The following is an 18,154-nucleotide window of genomic DNA, read 5'->3' on the forward strand; positions in this document are numbered from 1 at the left end:
AGGTTCCTGATGGGACATTGGTTAGCAAGGTTAGAGATCATGGAATACAGGGAGAACTGACCATTTGGATACAGAACTGGCTCAAAGGTAAAAGAAAGAGGGTGGTGGTGGAGGGTTGCTTTTCAGACTGGAGGCCTGTGACCAGTGGTGTGACACAAGGATCGGTGCTTGGTCCATTACTTTTTGTCATTTATAAAAAATGATTTGGATGTGAACATAGGAGGTATAATTAGTACGCTTGCAGATGACACCAAGATTGGAGATGTCGTGGACAGTGGAGAAGGTTACCTCAGCGTACATTAGGATCTTGATCAGATGGGCCAATGGGCTGAGGAGTGGCAGATGGAGTCTAATTTAGATAAATGCGAGGTGCTACATTTTGCAAAAGCAAATCAGAGCAGGAGTTTTACACTTCATGGTAAAGTCCTGTGGAGTGTTGCTGAACAAAGAGACATTGGAGTGCAGGCTCATAGCTCCTTGAAAGTAAAATTGCGGGTAGATAGGACAGTGAAGAAGGTGTTTGGCATGCTTTCCGTTATTGGTCAGAGTATTGAGTACAGGAGTTGGAAGGTCATGCAGCAGCTGGACAGTTTGTTGATTCAGCCACTTTTAGAATATTGCGTGAAATTCTGACCTCCTTCCTATCAGAAGGATGTTGTGAAACTTGAAAGGGTTCAGAAAAGATTTACAAAGGTGTTGACAGGGTTGGAGGTTTTGTGCAACAGGAAGATTCTGAACAGGCTGGGGCTGTTTTTCCTGGAGTTTCAGCAGCTGAGGGGTGACCTTATAGAGGTTTATAAAATCATGAGGGGCATGGATAGGATAAATAGACAAAGTCTTTTCCCTGTGTGGGGGGGGGAGTCCAGAACTAGAGGACTTAGTTTAGTGTGAGAGGGAAAAGATATAAAATAGACCTAACGGTCAATGTTTTCATGCAGAGGGTGGTGGAATGAGCTACCAGAGGAAGAGGCGGAGGATGGTACAATTACAGCATTTAAAAGGCATCTGGATGGGTATATGAATAGGAGGGGGTTTAGAGGGATATGGGCCAAGTGCTGGAAAATGGGACTAGATTAGGTTAGGATATCTAGTTGGCATGGACAAGATGGACCGAAGGGTCTGTTTCCATGCTGTACAGCTCTCTGACTCTATGACTCTGTAACTAATTTACATCTGGTGATGCCTGGTCTGGAGGTTAAAAATAGTTGGATTTATGTTGTACCAGGTTTGGTGACTCAACCTGTGTAGTAGATAGACTGACCTCCTTTTGCCAGCTGGATTTTTACCTTAGTAACAGCAATAAACAAGATCCTAACCACCGTCTCTTAACATTCAATGATATTGGTATTGCTGAATTCCCCGCTCTCAATGTCCTAGGGTTTACCATTGACCAGAAACTGAACTCACCCAACCATTTAGATACCATGACTACAAAAACAAGTCAGAGACTAGGAATTTGGTGGCAACTAACTCACTTTCTAACTCTACAAAGCTGTCCACCATCTATAAATCAGGAGTGTGATAGAACAGTCTGCATGTCACTGGATGAGTGCAACTCCAACAAAACATGAGAAGCTTAATGCCAATCAGGACAAAGCAGCCCATTTGGTAGGCACCCTTGACATTCACTCCCTCCATCACAACAACAGCACAATAGCAGCAATCTGTACCATCTAAGATCTGCAGTGCAACAACGTTGAATGCTCCTCTTACATCACCTTCTAACCCATGACCTCTACCACCTAGAATGACAAGGGAAACAGATGCATGGAAACACCATCATTTGCAAGTTTTCTTCCAAGCCTGACTTGGAAATACATTGCTTTTCCTTCACTGTTGTTCGTCAAAATGCTGGAAGTCCCTTCCTCATAGCACTATGAGTGTTATAAAGCATGTGGACTACAGCAGCTCAAGAAGGTGACTCATCAACATCTTCTCAAGGGCAATTAGGAATGGGTAATAAATGCTGGCCCAACCAGCGATCACCACATCTCACAAGAAGCATAAAAACACATGCAGTCCTTAGACTCTTAGCTTGGCCTTCGATGCTCAGGTCTCTCACACACACATTTCTTATTTGTTTGTATCCCTTGTTTAAATATTGCAATTTTGTGACAGTTTTGGAAAAGGGACTTTCCAGTAATCTCTTCAAAATCAACACCTCAACTGCAACTTGAGCTATATTTAAAATATTATTATACATATATTATTGTGTTGTTGGATTAGAGTAACTTCAAAACGTCTGGAAGGTTGCTGACTATAAAACACTCTATTTTTGTTAGAACATTTATGAGAACAACCACTACACTAGCTGCTTTATCTTAGCCTCTCAGATCATACGAGTGTATATCACTTCTTCCAATAACATTCACAGGTTATTACAGTTAACTATATTGTACTGCAATTACATAACCATAAACGTCCAAAGTATGTACTCAAATATAATCCACAAAATAAAAACTTTGGACTTGCGTGGAAAGAATGTCAACTTTGTGACAAGGTGTTTGTAACTTAAGGATGATCAATGTTTCAGTAAAAGACTATTTAAATCTTGACTGAACTGCACAAAAAAAGGGAGAAAAGGGAAGGCAATGCTTGATTTTACTGTAACTCGCTTACAGTTGTCAGGGCTGAAGAATTTATAGGTCTGCCTTTTTATGGGAAATGAAGAAAAACACTGAAGAGAATAGTTAATTGATAAGAATAGTTTGCATCTATATAGAGCCTAGGATGTGTAAGATATCCAAACTGTTTGCAGGAGCATTACTGTATGAAATCTGATATAGCGCCAAAAAAGATGACATGAAAGAGGAGACCAGGAGTTTGGTCAAATTAGTAGACTTAAAGGAAGAAAGAGAGAAAGAGAAGCAAGGCTTCAGACCAAAAGGAGCTATACTAGCAGGGGTAGGCCATTTGACTCAGTATGAAGGTCTGTCATTCCATGAGACCATGGCTGATCTGATAATCCTCAATCTCATTTTCCAGCCTTTTTCCCATAATTCTTGATTCACTTCCTGATTAAAAATCTGTATAGTTCAGCCCTGAATATATCCTGTACTTAACTTGACAGTCCTCTGCAGGAAAGAATTTCATAGATTCAGCACCTTGAGGAAAGAACTTCCTCCTCATCTCTGTCTTAAATGGTGATTCCTTGCTCCAAGTATACACCGTCTGATGCCAGACTCTCCCACAAGGGGAAGTTACCTCTCTGTATCTGTCCCATCAAGTTCCCTAAGAATCTTGTGTGTTTCAGTAAGGTCACCTATCATTCTCCTAAATTCTAATGAGTAGAGGTCCAACCTACTCAAACTTTCATCATAAAACCCTCCCTCCAAACCCAGGATCAACCTAGTGAATGTTCTCTGGACTGCCTCCAATGCCAGGATACCTTTCCTAAGGTAAGCAGACTAGAACTGTTCACAGCATTCCAGCTGAGGTCTGACCAATGCCCTGTACAGTTTCAGAAAGACCTTCCTATTTTTATACTCCATTCCCTATTCCATTAAATATTCCATTTGCCTTCCCTATTACCTGCTGATCCTTGCTATTTGTGATTCATGCACAAAGACCCCAAAGTCCCTCAGAGCTGCAGCTTTCTTCAGTCTTCCCCCATTCAAATAATATTCAGCTCTTTTATTTTTTTTTCCAAAGTACATAATCTCACATTTCCCCCCACTTTATAATTCACTTACCCACTTTCTACCTACTCATTGAACTAGTCTATATCTGTGGTGAAAGGGTTAAAATTGTGTCCCAATACATGTGTGAATCTAACCGAAAATGGAAGGTGTCGCTTAGTCCCGTGTGAATCTTATTACACACCTCCCCGTGTGAATCTTCTTATCTGTATGTAACCAGAATGGAATGTGTTTTTTAGCCTTGCTCTGCTGTTCACATGAATGTTTATATCTGGAAAAGAGTATATCAGCTGGAAAAGTCTCCAGTTCGGTGAGTCTGCTCCGGGGTTACGTTTAACCGCCGAGCGTGGGTTGTTGGCAACCGCTCTACGAGAACTGACGGCTCCCAGTTCCGGTAACTGAACTGAACTGAGTGGAACTGAAAACATGTAGAGTGAGTATAAGCCAGACCCGGGAGTCTGCTCCGGGGTTACGTTTAACCGCCGAGCGTGGGTTGTTGGCAACCGCTCTACGAGAACTGACGGCTCCCAGTTCCGGTAACATGTAGAGTGAGTATAAGCCAGACCCGTTGTAAGTATGAGACCTGGTTGTGGCGACGCTGCGGGGAATAAAATGCTCATATTCTAGCAGACTCGCCTCTTGGTCGTTTGTTCTGTGTCAGACTACTCTCCTACGAACCTGACCTTGAGAATTTTTTAAAACAATATCCCTCTTTGTATCATCCTCACCACTCGTCTTCCCGCCTATTTTTGTGTCACCTGCAAACCTGGCAATAGTGCAGTCATGTCCAGTATCCAAATCATCAATACTTCTTGTAGAATGTGGCCCCGGCACTGATCCTTGTGGGACCCCACTAGTTACAGGTCACCATCCTGAAAATACCTCCTTTATCCCAACTCTCTGTCTTCTGTTAATTAGCCAATCCTCTATCCATGTGAATATACTATCTCCAACATCATGGGTCCTTATCTTATTAAGTAGCCTTATGTGGGTAGCTTATCACATGTCTTTTGGAAATTCAAATACAGTAGATCTATTGATTCTCCTTTATCTACCCTGCTTGTTACCCCCGAAATAACCTTAAATTTGTCAAGCATGATCTCCTCTTCATGAACCCATGCTGACTCTGCTAAATTATACTATTTGTTTCTAAATGTTCTGCTATCACGTCTTTTTTAGTAGACTTTAAGAGTTTCCTAACAGCAGATGGTAAGTTAACAGACTATACTTTCCTTTTTTCTTTCCCTCCATTTTTGAATAAGGATATTACACTGTCAGTATTTCAAGTCTCTAAGTGATTAAGCTATCTTTGTAGCTATACCCTTTAATGCTAGAATGCATTATGTAATACTGTATTATGTTGCAAGGTGTCAGAGCTAGGGGCTTATCAACCTTTGGACACATTCCTTTAATGCTCGAATCGTAGAATACAATCATAGAATCCCTACAGTATCGAAAAAGGCTATTCAGCTTATCCAGTCAGCACCAACCCTTTTAAGAGGATGCCACCCTATCCCTATCCCTATAACCGTGCATTTCGCACGGCTAATCCACCTAGCCTATACATCTCTGGATACTATGGGGCAATTTAACCTGGCCAATCCGCCGAACTTGCACATCTTTGGATTGTGGGAGGAAACCAAAGTATCTGGAGGAAAACCATGCAGACAACTTGTGAACTCCACAAAGACAATCGTCCATGGCCAGAATCAAACCAGAGTCTCTGGTACTGTGAGGCAGCAGTGCTAACCACTGTGCCACCATGCCATCCAATATAGTGCTGTGTTTATTTTCACTGCCTTTAGTCTCTTCACTATCTAGCATGTTTGGAAGACAAAATATCATCTACACTGAAGCCTAATGCAATGATTTTGTTCAACTCTCTGCAATTATTATGTCCTCAGCCTCATTCTCCAAGAGTTCAATGTTCATTTTGGCCTCTCTCCTTTGTTGACTTTTAAAACTTTCCTGATCTTCTGATTTACCTCTAATCTTTGTCACATTGTATGTTTTCTTTCTTTCGGCAGAGAGAGATTAGAGTGGGGATTTCCACAACCGTCAAATAATAGGGCAAAAGAAGAATTGGATAGATGAACATCAAAAGGTGAATTGCAAGCATTGATGGCAACCAATAATCCCAATCTGACATGAATCATCAATCATGAATCATGTGACTGGTCTCAACCCACATGGGTAAATCTACTTTGAATTTATACTGCACCATTTGCAAAATTATCAGTATACAAGTGAACAATTAGACTATTAAAGACTGATCTGACATCTGTTAAAATAAATGTATTGTCCGAGACACTGGTGTTAGTTAGTGTGATTTTCCTAAATCATGACACATAGAGAGAATCTATTGCTGATTATAACCTCTCCCAGCCACACAGAAGATTATGAGAACTCTGTGGCCTCAAAGAGCTTTGTCAAAGAAACATTGTCTTTCCTGAACACAGCAGAGAAATGCAGTGACTCAGCATCATTGTTGACCTGCCTTTTCAATTTTTTTTAACAAACCCATTTGTTGGTCTACTTTAAGATAAAAGCAGCAGCTCATCATTCCCCGCAGTCACTTTTCCCATAAGCAAATTATCCACTTTCAACAAAAACATTCAACAACATCTTTTTAAGTAGAACATTGCCAGCATTTTTCTTAAGGTTTACACTGTATGTTATGGCAGTGTAAACCTTAAGAAATGGTGGAGGATACAATATTTTATTCCTGTCTGAAATGAAACTTACTGGATAAGAAATGATTGGAACTCTGAAGTTCTATATTCTCCCCCTCAGCTGAAAACTTAAGGACTATTGAAATCTTTGTAATGCTAGCAAAAATAATGACCAATTTCCACACAATGAGCTTCCACAAATGTTAATCTTGGGATGATAAAATAACTGATGTTGGCCAGGACACCAGGAGAAACTCATTTGCTTTTCTGCCATAGCATCTCTTGCATATTGAGAAGGTAGGCTGTGTCTCAGTTGAACGTTCCTAAAGAAGGAAACTGCTGTGCTCAACACTGCACTAAAATGTTAGGCTGCAGTTAACACTCAGGTCTCTGTAGTGGATCAGTGTTCCATGACTTTCTGAGAGCATTGAGTACAGGAGTTGGGAGGTCATATTGCAGCCGAACAGAACATTGGTTAGGCCACTTTTGGAACATTGTGTGCCATTCTGGTCTCTCTTCTACCTGAAGGATGTTTTGAAACTTGAAAGGTTTCAGAAAATGTTTACAAGGATGTTTGCTAGAGTTGGAGGGTTTGAGCTATAGGGAGAGGCTGAATAGGCTGGAGCTGTTTTCCCTGGGGTGTCGGAGGCTGAGGGGTGACCTTATAAAGGTTTGTAAAATCATGAGGGGCATGGAGAGGATAAACAGAAAAAGTTTTTTCCTGGGGTGGGGGAGTCCAGAACGAGAGGGCATAGGTTGAGGGTGAGGGGAAAACATACTAAAGGAGCTAAGGGACAATTTTTTTCATGTAGGGGGTGGTGCAAATATGGAATGAGCTGCCAGAGGAAGTGGTGGAGGCTGGAACAATTACATCATTTAAAAGGCATCTGGATGGATATATGAATAGGAATGGTTTAGAGGGATATGGGCCAAGTGGGACTAGTTTAATTTAGGATACTTGGTCAGTATGGATGAGTTGGACCAAAGGGTCTGTCTCCATGCTGTACATCTCTATGACTCTAAGTCTCTATAACTGAGACACAGATGTGCTACCCCAGAGTAACCCATTAAGCATTATGCTGCCTAAGTATTAGTCTACAGATACTTACCATCTTCCTGTGCAATGGTTAGGGCAATGCATGAAGTGAACAGATTACTGTGTCCATGAAGACAAAAGTAATGCCGCCTTGGGTGGGGGGAGGCAATGGCTTAGTGGTAGTATCACTAGAGCCCTAGATAATGTTTTGGGACCCAGGTTCAAATCTCACCAATGGCAGAAGGTGGAATTTGAATTTTAAAAAAATCTGGAATTAACAGTTGAATGATTATCATAACACTATTGCTGTTTGTCAGAATAAAACCATCTGGTTCACTTCCTTTGGGGATGGACATCTATCATTCCTGCCCAGTTTGGCCTACATGTGAATGCAGACCTACAGCAATATGATTACTCTTAACTTGCCTCTTGGCAAATAGGGGTGGGTGATAAATGCTGGCCTGGCCAGCAATGCTCACATCCCGTGAACGAATACAAAACAAAACTCGCAAACACATCAAATGTCTGCAACTTTTCTGAGTCTGGAGCTTTGACAATTGGAAGCACTTTAGGAGTACGGAAAAAAAAAATCATCGAGGGGCTTGAGGAGCCAATTCGTGACTGGTATCCCTGAATCACCCCTGAGTGCCACTCCCAGTGAGCTGTGGATTTGTTTGAAAGCTGGCACCCCTGTCAAAGTCAGGTAGTTATTGTGCCCTTCTCCATTTGCCCTCAAGAAGGTGGCAGTGGACATTCTATTTGAACCCACTGGCACTATTCATTTGGTGAAGGTGCACCCATGGTCAGCTGAGGCAGGAGCTTCCAGGATTTTGACCCAACAAAGACGAAGGGATGGTGATAGGTGTCCATGTCGGGGTGGTGTTGGAATTGACAATTTCACCAACACACACCACATGCACCTCAATAGAATCCCGAGCATTTGGAAGCAGCCCATTGGGCCCATTGAGTCCACATTGACCCTCCAAAGAGCATCCCACCTTCCTAGTCTATTCCTGTAATCCTGCATTTCCCATTGCTTATCCACCCAGCCTGCACATCTCTAGACACTATGGGCAATTTAGCATGACCAATCCACCTGACCTGCACATCTTTCGACTGTGGGAGGAAACCTGAGCACAGGGAGAATGTGCAAACTCCACACAGTCAATCATCTAAAGGGTGGAATCAAACCTGGGTCCCTGGTGCTGTGAGGCAGCAACATTAACCACTGAGCCACCTATGGAAGATGATTGTGCTCTTGTTGCCTGGTTGCCCTTGTCCGCCTGACTAATAGAGTCTGCAAGTGTAGGAATACCTTACTGTAATTTTACAATCAATGATTGGACACCTCTGAGTCTGGAGAGTATGCAAATGGGTCACAATTATTAGAAAGCTAATAAGCGTGGCAACTGGAAATTGAAAACTGTAACTTCAGGTTAAAAAAAAGGTAATTGATTCATTTCAAACTGACCTCGTTCAGCAGGAGGTGTCAGATGAATAAAACTTCTGCATTTTTCCCCTGGAAAACAACAGGAAACAGGGAGCAGTGAACAATAACAGACACCTGAAGCGCTGCGCTGTGGAACAGGCTCCTACAGCTAGTAACACATCACCTCACAGGAAGGAGACAACAGCAGTGATGTGTAATGGACAGTAACCTCATCCCAGAGACACTGCTGCATCAAAACAAATATCACTGCGAGCTAAACCCGACACTATTAACAGAAGCAGAAGTTAGCAACAGGCTGGCAAAAGCAATTTCACCAACTCCCACCACATGCACCTCAATAACTGTGCAAGCAGCCGGTGTGTGAATGCAGGGAAGTGCTCGTTCTCTCTAAATAAATGCTGTGCCTTTTCGCCTCAGTTATGTTCCCCTCGCACTCCCCCCATCCCATGACTAAATCGAGCCAGGATCAGGTCAGGTCGGATTCCCACTCCCTTCCCCCCCGTTGCTACTTGGGACAGTGCTCAGTCCTAATGACGGGCTCTTGCCGGAAATGTCGATTTTCCTGCTCCTGGGATGCTGCCTGACCTGCTGTGCTTTTCCAGCATCACACTAATCTTGACTCTAATCTGCAGGACCCCATTTTTGCCTACGTGGCTGAGGTGACAGCTCTGAATTACCCTGAAAGACACGGCCGGAGAGGTAGAGACTGAAGAGGGGAGCAGTCCTCTCGTCCATACCGAGTACACCCCTTCTCTCTCGCTCTCTCTCTCACACACGCATACACAGGCACAGAGACAGAAAAACACACACAGACACTCAGCCTAAAACATAAACACAAACACGCACACACAAACGCACGTAGACACAGAGAAAAACAGACAAACTCAGACACATAAACACACAGACAGCAAACCACACACCCACAGATAAAACCACAGACACAAACACACTCATGGACGTTACGTCCTTACAGACACATAGATACAGGCACCATGAGACAAACACACAGACACACACAGGCACAAATATAGACAGGGATGCATACTCAAAAATACACACATAGGCACAGATACACATACACACCCACACAAAGTTGAACACCCTCAGACAACAGCCACCCCTTCCAATGCCTTTTTCTCTGCTTTTGGGCTCGGCTGTACCCCTCTGGTTAGGAGGTTGGAGCGATATTGTCAGTCACCTGTGGCTCTCTCCAACACAACGTGATAGAAAAGACCAGCTGCATTTATTTACCTTGTGGATGGTGTGAGGGCGGGCAAACCATTCCTGTGTTCACTTATAAAGGGAATTGAAATGTAGAGAGGCAGTGAGTAAAATAGCAAGGGGAAAGAAGAGAGACAACTTTCTAGAGACACTTCGGGTTCGGAGCTCTGTCTTGCGTGTTCGCTAGTTCGGAAAACCGGGTAAAGTCGCGCTTTCCTGGCCGACTCGTAGACCTGTCTCTGGGACGTCGATGTATGTACTGTATATGTTGGATGCAAACAGTCAGTCTCAGGAATCCGTCTTCACACCAGCAGACAACTATGGGGGTGTAGGTGGGTGAGGGACATACTTCAGGGGTGACGAGAGAATAATCATTGTTGACTTTACGCACGGGTACGGTTTCCTGCAGTAGTGTTGGATCAAAAGGTGAACACGTTTCCTTCCATCTCACTGCCCGTCTGCAGAGGGACATGGTCATATGGGTAAATAGATAGTTTGGAGGGGGTTAGGGAGGCAAATGGATAGAGGGAGAAAAAGAATATTTGCGCATATATAAGGTATCAGACCTTGGGACCTCAAATGTGTGGAAATATTGTCCTGTATAGGTAGGAAAAGCAGTGGGGCTTTTTTTGTAATTGTAGAAAATGCCAATATTAGTTTGTTTTTCACGTGCAAAGACGGTACAGAACTGCTTCGTAATTGTGTATGTGCACCAACAGATTTTCTGTGTACAAAGTGTATATTTTGCAATAACAAATGTACACATAGGTAATAATATACACACATCTACACAACGTACGCACACATACAATGTATATAGACAGTTTATATATAGCGCAGGGACTCATATAATGTATCTACACATATACCATGTAGGCACACATACATCCTGTATATATATATATATACATCCAACGTATACATACATAGATAAGTCGATTTTCGCTTTTATTTCTATAATAAAAAGCCTTAAGTGTGGAAAGGTTTCCTTACCTTCTCCGCTGATGTTTTCTTCACAAGAGAACCAAATACCAGCATGGAAATAGCAAATCACATACTTATCATCGCCCGCCTCCCAGCTGTACCGGACCACGCTGCTGTCGTTACTGTCCGGGCTGGTGTACTCGATGCAGTTGCTCTGTTTTTCCTTCACGTTAGTTTTGCAAAAAGGTTTCACCACTTTCCTGGTGCCCTCGCACCAGTAGCTGGTGCTGAAGGCGGTGACACAGAAAACCAGCGCTATAAAGTTGAGAGTGAGAGCCAGGGACGCCCTGTGCCTTCGGTCGATGCCCATTTTGACAGAGAGAGGGACGGAGAGAGGTTTGAGTGAGCGACAGGGCACGGGCATCAATCCGTACCGCGCTCTTTAGATGCCCCAAACTGGTTTGCTAGTCCTCCTGTGTGCCCGCCTTGAGGTCTGGACGCTGCCAGGTCCATGCTGTCTTGTCTGTGTGTGTTAGAGAGAGAGAGAGCGCGGACAATGGAACTGACTCACAGATAGGAGGCAGCAATTCTCCCAGAACTCCAGCAAAGCTCTCTCTCTCTCTCTCTCTCCAGCTCACATCTTCTGGAGGGCTGAGCCAACCACGCGTGGTCCATTCATCCCACGGTGAAAGTGAACCCTGCAGAGACTGGAATCCTGCTCTGTGCAACAGGTCCCCTCCATCTGATCGCCTCTGCTCATGAAATCAAACCGTATGCAAAGGGAATCACACAGATCCTCCGGACAACAGCAACAACAAAATAAAATCCCCCCCCCCCCCCAACTTTAAGTAATAAAACACATTTACAATGGTCGAGTTTAGCTGGTGAAGATTTGTGTAGAAATTAGCAGGTCTGGATAGATAATGCTACCGGGCCTCATATTTGGCTTGGCACATATTAAGCTTTGCTTCAATAGAATGGGGCTGGGATCAACAGTGTGTTCAGTGCAGTGTTGCATCTGCGGAGAGTGCGTGTACAACCCGGCAGTATGACGAGCTGAAGATTGGACACTGGGTAGTGCTATTCACCAAGAAGGAAGATTACCTTTCCAGAAAGTAAAGACAAGAGGAAAGCAAGCTAATGTTTTAGAATCTGGATGGATGCTGACCGACCTGCTGTCATCTCCAGCACATTTTGTTCTCAGTTCAGATTTCAGCGACTGCAGTAATTCCCATCCACCAGCTCTCCTGCTTTGAAAGTTTCCTGCCAGATGCATCATAAAGGAACTTCCTGAAATAAGCTCAACCGTGTTTATGATCGCCATATATCTCCCCCACACACTGCTGCACTTCACTGTGTCAGCGCTTGTGCCATTCTCCCTCACTTATCCAGCACTCCCTGAACTCTGAAACCCAGGAGCAAGCTATTCAGTCCATCCGTGCACGGATTCCTGTGTTACTGCACTAGTCACAACCTGCCAACCTGAGAGTGACCATTGATTTTGCTTCACCGTTATCAATTAGTTTCATTGCTTTTTCAAGGGCCCTTCAAATTACTTTCCAGACTGGATGATGCCATCACATTTTTGCTGAAATGATCTCATCAGTTCTTCCTTCGATCATAGAATCCCCACAGTGCATGGAGCAGGCCATTCAGCCCATCGAATCCACACCAACCCTGCAAAGGAAATCCCATCCACCAGACCCTCTACCCTATCCCTACATTTTCCATCTCTAATCCATCTCGCCTGCACATCCCTGGACACCTTGAGATAATGTAGCATGGCCAATCCATCTAACCTGCACATCTTTGGGCTGTGGGAAGAAACCAGAGCATCCAGAGGAAACCCACGCAGACACAGGGAGAATGTGCAGACTCCACACAGCCAGCTGCCTGGGGCTGGAATCAAACCCTGGTCCCGAGTACTGTGAGGGAGTAGTGCTAACCACTGAGCTATCCATATTTTCCTGTCTTTTAAACAATATGATTCCTTTTCACCATTTTATCATGACTATTAATACATACTCTCTACTTCTGCCTGTGTACTGATCATTAATCCATGCCAGTCTAGCACCTTCCATGGTGGTCAGTTGGCTCAGCAGCTGTCGAGGGGGACTAATAGCATGGGTTCAATTCCCACACTGGCTGAAGTTACCATGCAGGACTCTGCTTTGCAACCTCACCCCTCACCTGAGGTATGGTGACCTCAGATTAAACCACCACTAGTCACCTCTCACTGTTTAATGAAAGAACAGCCAGTAGGATTACAATGACTTTACCTTTATTTCCTATACACTTTAATTTGGTTTACAAATCTCCTTTATCAAAAGCTTTATGGACATTTGTATGCAACACATTCACGGTACCCCTTATTGATGCTGCTAGTAACATCCTCAAACACTCCCCATCTGCTTTGACAAATGTGATTTCCCTCACATACATCCACGGTGACTCTGTTCAATCAGAAAATTAATTCCTAATTATCCAGTAATCTCATAATTTATAGTTGATTCTAATATTTTCCCCGCACTGACTAACAGGTCTGTAGTGTCCTGTAGTATCACTTTCCCACCTTCCTTAAACAGAGGGTCGAAAGTATTTGTCTCATGTCCACCCAAAGGTAATGAGTTCTCCATTCTAAATATGCCCTGTGTACCATCCTCACTTCCAAGACTGGGCCATGGATTTGCAATGGATTGTTTCACACCTATGGGCAAATTACAATAGTGACTTGCCATTGCCTACTGCAGGATGGCTGATTAGGACACAGACCCACTCTTACCACCTTTTAACAGGCAGATTGGTGAGATTTAAGGACTGATAAACAACCCATTTTCTCATGTTGCAAACACCCAGTCTTTGGCCAACCACTTTTAGCCTGGAGCATCTCTCCCACAGGTAGAGGAATGGTACCATTGCACCTCCTCCATTTAACTGCTAGTCAAAGAAATTCCTCCTGGATTCCTTATTGGATTCATTAGTGGCATTGGGATAAGGATTGGCGGAAAGGATTAGGTTGGTCAGGCTGGGCTGCCAAGTGTAGCTGTGGACGTGTCATGGCTGGATTAGGAACAAGCCTTCAGGATCGTGACAACTAAGGATATACACTGTGTCCTTCCAACTGCACTTCAACTGCAATTCCTGTCAGCCATCGAGCAGGCAAAGCTCCTCGACTGGTGATGAACAGCTGAGACAAGCAAAATTGGAGCTCCCTAGATGGTATAAGAGTTAGATAGTAAGATGAAGCAGTAAAAGGGTGCTTGTGGTAAATGTCAGGATTCATAATGCACGTGAGAAACAAACTGAATAGGGAATGCTCAGCGTGGAAGTGGAAAAGGAAATTAGAGTGACAAGGAGAGGAGATGAGAAGAGACTGACAGCTAACATTAAACAGAATTCCTAACTCATCTATGGGCATAGAAATAGTAAAGGAGAAGCAAGAGGGAAATGGGAGCTGATTAGGGAACAATGGGAACTACAAATCAAGGAAGATGCATTGGCTGAAATATTAAATCAGTCATTTGTTGCACCTTCTTCTTGGGAGATGACAAAGTCATATTGAAAGAGTAGGTGGTCCAGCCAACTGATGATAAGCAGGAGGTATTAGAAAGATTGGTTGATCTAGAGATTGACAAATTACCAGGACTTGATGGAATGCACTTGAGAATGTTTAATGAGGTATGGGAAGAAACTGCAGAAGCACTGGTCAAAATCATTTGATCATTTTTGAATTCAAGGTCAGTGCCAGAGCACGGGAGAGTTGCAAATTGTACACATTTGTTCAAAAAATATGTAAGAGTAAACTCAGCAACTACATGCCAGTCACTTTGTAAACTTTGTCACAAATTATCCTGCCTAAACACTTTCTCACTATCAAAGTTAAAGTTTACAGTCACATGGATAAATGTGGATTCATTCAGGCAAGTAAGCATGGATTTGTTCATAGCAAATCAAGTTCAGTTGAATTGATTAGCTGTTTACTGAAATAATAAAGAAAGTGCATACGGGTAATGTGGTTGATGTGGTGTACATCGACTACCAAAAAGGCACTTGATATAGTAACACATGTCAGACTGGACAGCAATTTTGAAGGAATAGAAAGAATTGTAATAAGATGTGTTCCTGGGTAACAGAAAAGATTTAAGACTGTGGGAACTATTTTGCAGGATTAGCTTTGAAAATCAAATTTAATGCTGACATATCCAGTTTAAGCCTGAACTTCCCAACATCAGAGAGTGTGCACGAACAGTACCTCCAGGCTTCTCTGTCCCAGCAGCTGCTTTAGAATTGCACTCTTACTTTTATATTGGCTCCCCTCATTAGTCCTACCAAAGTACATCACTTCATGTCTCTGCATTCAATGTCCTCTGCCACCAGTTTGTCAATTTCATCAGCTTATGTCCTTTCTACAGATCACAATACTTTCATAAAGCCCTGTACACAATACACAAATACACAGTAAAGGCATGCGCAACCTGTAAATTTGTGAAATTGGGCACTCTGTGCCAAATCCAGGTCATTAATATCGGTGAGAAAAGGCAGCAGTCCTCATATTGATCTGTGTCAGAGCTGCCTGCTCTGAATATTCTTCACCCTCATCATTGATGGGGGTGCTCTCCTTTTCATTTCATTTCCTCTTACTTTCCTCAAGAAGTGATTGATAATATCAAAGTAGATCTCCTGCACTTAGATCCTGTCAGAATAACCTATCCAGTGACTGGATCCCTTGTGGAGCCTTGAAGAAGATTCCCTCCAGGAAGACAAGGATACACCGAGTTTAAAGATACACCGTGGTTGTGGTTTGCAGCAATTTTGAAATATCATCTGCATCCAACATAAAGAGTGAGCAGGTCCATCGCATCTTCACAACGCAATCCATATAAACGGTCCATTGTTCATCACAGAGAATGGTTAAGAAGGTGTTTGATATGCTTGCCTTTATTGCTCAGAGCATTGAGTATAGGAATTGGGAAGTCATGGTGCAGCTGTACAGGACATTGGTGAGTCCACTTTTGGAACACTGTATAGTTTTGGTCATCCTGCTATAGGAAGAGTATTATGAAATTGGAGAAGGTGCAGAAAAGACCAACAAGGATGTTACTTGGACTGGAGGGTTTGAGTTATAAAGAGAGGTTCGAAAGGCTGAATTTTTTTTTAACTGGAGCTGGGAGGTTGATAGCTGATTTATGGAGAGTTATAAGATCATAAAAGATATAGATAAGGTGAATAGCAAAGGTCTTTATGCTAGGACAGGGAAGTTCAAAACTAGAGGGTATGTTATTACGGAGAAAAATTTAAAAGAGACTCAGGGGGCAACCTTTTCACACAGAGGGTGACTTGTGTGTGAAATGAACTGCCAGAGGAAGTGGTAGATGCAGGCACAGTTACAACATTTAAAAGACTTTTGGACAGGTACATAAATAGGAAAGGTTTAGAGAGATATGGACTGAACTCAGGCAAATGGGACTAGTTTAATTTAGGAAATCTGGTTGGCATGGACTGGTTAGACCGAAGGGTCTTGTTAGCACCCATGCGGCGCCACGCAGCGGTGCATGCCCTTCACGACCGGGGACTCCTTTGTGGAGTAGTAACCCACTGGTCTCATGTGGTCGCATGAGGTTTGGGTGGCTGTAAAACCCCCCTTCGAGGCCGTATAAGTTGTGGAAGGGCTTTGATAGGTCGGGGAGGCGCAGGGCCGGGGCGCTGAGGAGATGGGACTTTAACTTAGAATAAGCGTCGTCCTGTTCGGGTCCCCATACCACCCTCTCGGCTCCTGGCCTGCCCCCACTTCACGAGGCGCTGAATGGGTTCGGCGATAATGGCGAAATGTGCAATGAAAGAGCGGCAGTAGTTAAAAAGCCCCAAGACGCGGCGGATTCCCCTGACTGTGTCCGGCCGCGGCATGTCGGCAATGGCCGACTTGCGGTCGGGGGGTAGGGTCTTGCTTCCCTAGCTGATGTCGTGTCCCAGGTACCGGACTTTAGCCAGTCCGACTTGGGCCTTCATGGGGCTTATTTTGAATCCTGCCCGGCCGAGGGTCCGCAGGACGGTGGCCAGGGCACCCAGGTGGTGGACGCGATCAAAAGGTTGTCTACATACTGCAGGAGGGTGCTCGAGAAGGGGAAGAAGTCGCACCCCTCCAGGGTCTGGCTCATGACCCTGTGGAAAATGTTAGGGCTGTTGTGGAAGCCCTGTGGCAGGCGGGTCCATGTATACTGTCTGTCCCGCAGCGTGAAGGCAAACTTGTCCTGTGAGTCATGGTGCAGGGGAATGGACCAAAAGCCATTTGCCACGTCCAGGACCGTAAATATCCGATGTGAGGGTTCGAGGCTGTTGAAGATGGTGGTTGGGCTGGCTACGATAGGGTGCTCTTTGGGGGTGACCCTATTGAGTGCCATGTAGTCGATGGTGAGTCTGTAGCTCCCATCCGGCTTCCGGACTGGCCATATAGGGGAGTTGGTGGTCGACACCGTGGGGCGCAGGACGCCGTGCTGGGTGAGCTCGGCAACAATTGCCTCAGTGGCGCGCAGCGCCTCAGGTTTAATCCGGTATTGTCGGTGCGGGGCGTGTATGGGACCGGGTATCCGCTCAGGAGGGGAGCGGACGAGGCCGCAGTCCTGCTTGCTCGTGGCCCACACCTCCAGGACTAGTTGGCAGACGGCCCCGAAGGCACCGTCCTTGGCCCAGTCCTGGGCAATGGGCACACTGGGGGCAAGCGCAGCGACGGATTTAGTGGGCACCCATCTACCCTCGTGGGCGCTCTTGTGATATTTGCGGGATATCCACAGGAGGCGGCGGTGTAACGCGTCCACCACCGCCCCCAGGTCGCCCAGAAGGTCGATACCCATAATCGTCCCCTCCGAGTTTGGGCAAACCCAGAAATGCACGGGGAGTAAAATGTTGTCTACCTCTAGGAGGACGGCCTCGCTTCGACGTGCAATAACCGAGCTCCCCCCAACCCCTTTAATGGAAATGGAGTGGTGGGTTGAGGGAAGGTCGAGGTCAGTGGGGGAGACCAACGCCTCCGTATCAATCAAAATCTTGCATCGGCAGCCCCCTAGCGATGCGGAAACCCAGATACGGGAGTCGGCTTCCCGGACGGGGGCCGACGCTACTCAGTCTTTGCGTCGGGCAAGCAGCTGTAAAAGCTCGAGCAGCTGGTCCCAACTGAGTTGATCCCAGTCGGGGGCGGTGGGTTTCGGGCTTGGGCTGC

The 18,154-nt window shown here is 44.7% G+C and overlaps 1 protein-coding gene across 2 annotated transcripts in view; it reads right to left on the reverse strand.

Moving 5' to 3' along the window:
- The window catches only part of gsg1l2b (gsg1-like 2b), a 154,867-nt gene extending 143,137 nt beyond the window's left edge, over positions 1 to 11,730 (reverse strand). The window contains exons 1-2 of one of the 2 annotated variants that reach the window (XM_043714421.2): positions 11,011 to 11,730; positions 8,818 to 8,865 (exon numbers count right to left, since the gene is read on the reverse strand). In XM_043714421.2, the coding sequence (XP_043570356.2) occupies positions 8,818 to 8,865; positions 11,011 to 11,365 (403 nt within the window). In that variant the 5' untranslated portion in view covers positions 11,366 to 11,730. The remainder of the gene's footprint in view (positions 1 to 8,817; positions 8,866 to 11,010) is intronic. The other variant, XM_043714420.2, reaches the window with a different exon arrangement.
- Positions 11,731 to 18,154: the final 6,424 nt, after the last annotated feature.

This window comes from Chiloscyllium plagiosum, unplaced genomic scaffold (assembly GCF_037043375.1).
Source record: "Chiloscyllium plagiosum isolate Xiang-an unplaced genomic scaffold, Cpla_swu_hap1 HiC_scaffold_25, whole genome shotgun sequence".
In the NCBI taxonomy this organism is placed as follows: Eukaryota; Metazoa; Chordata; class Chondrichthyes; order Orectolobiformes; family Hemiscylliidae; genus Chiloscyllium; species Chiloscyllium plagiosum.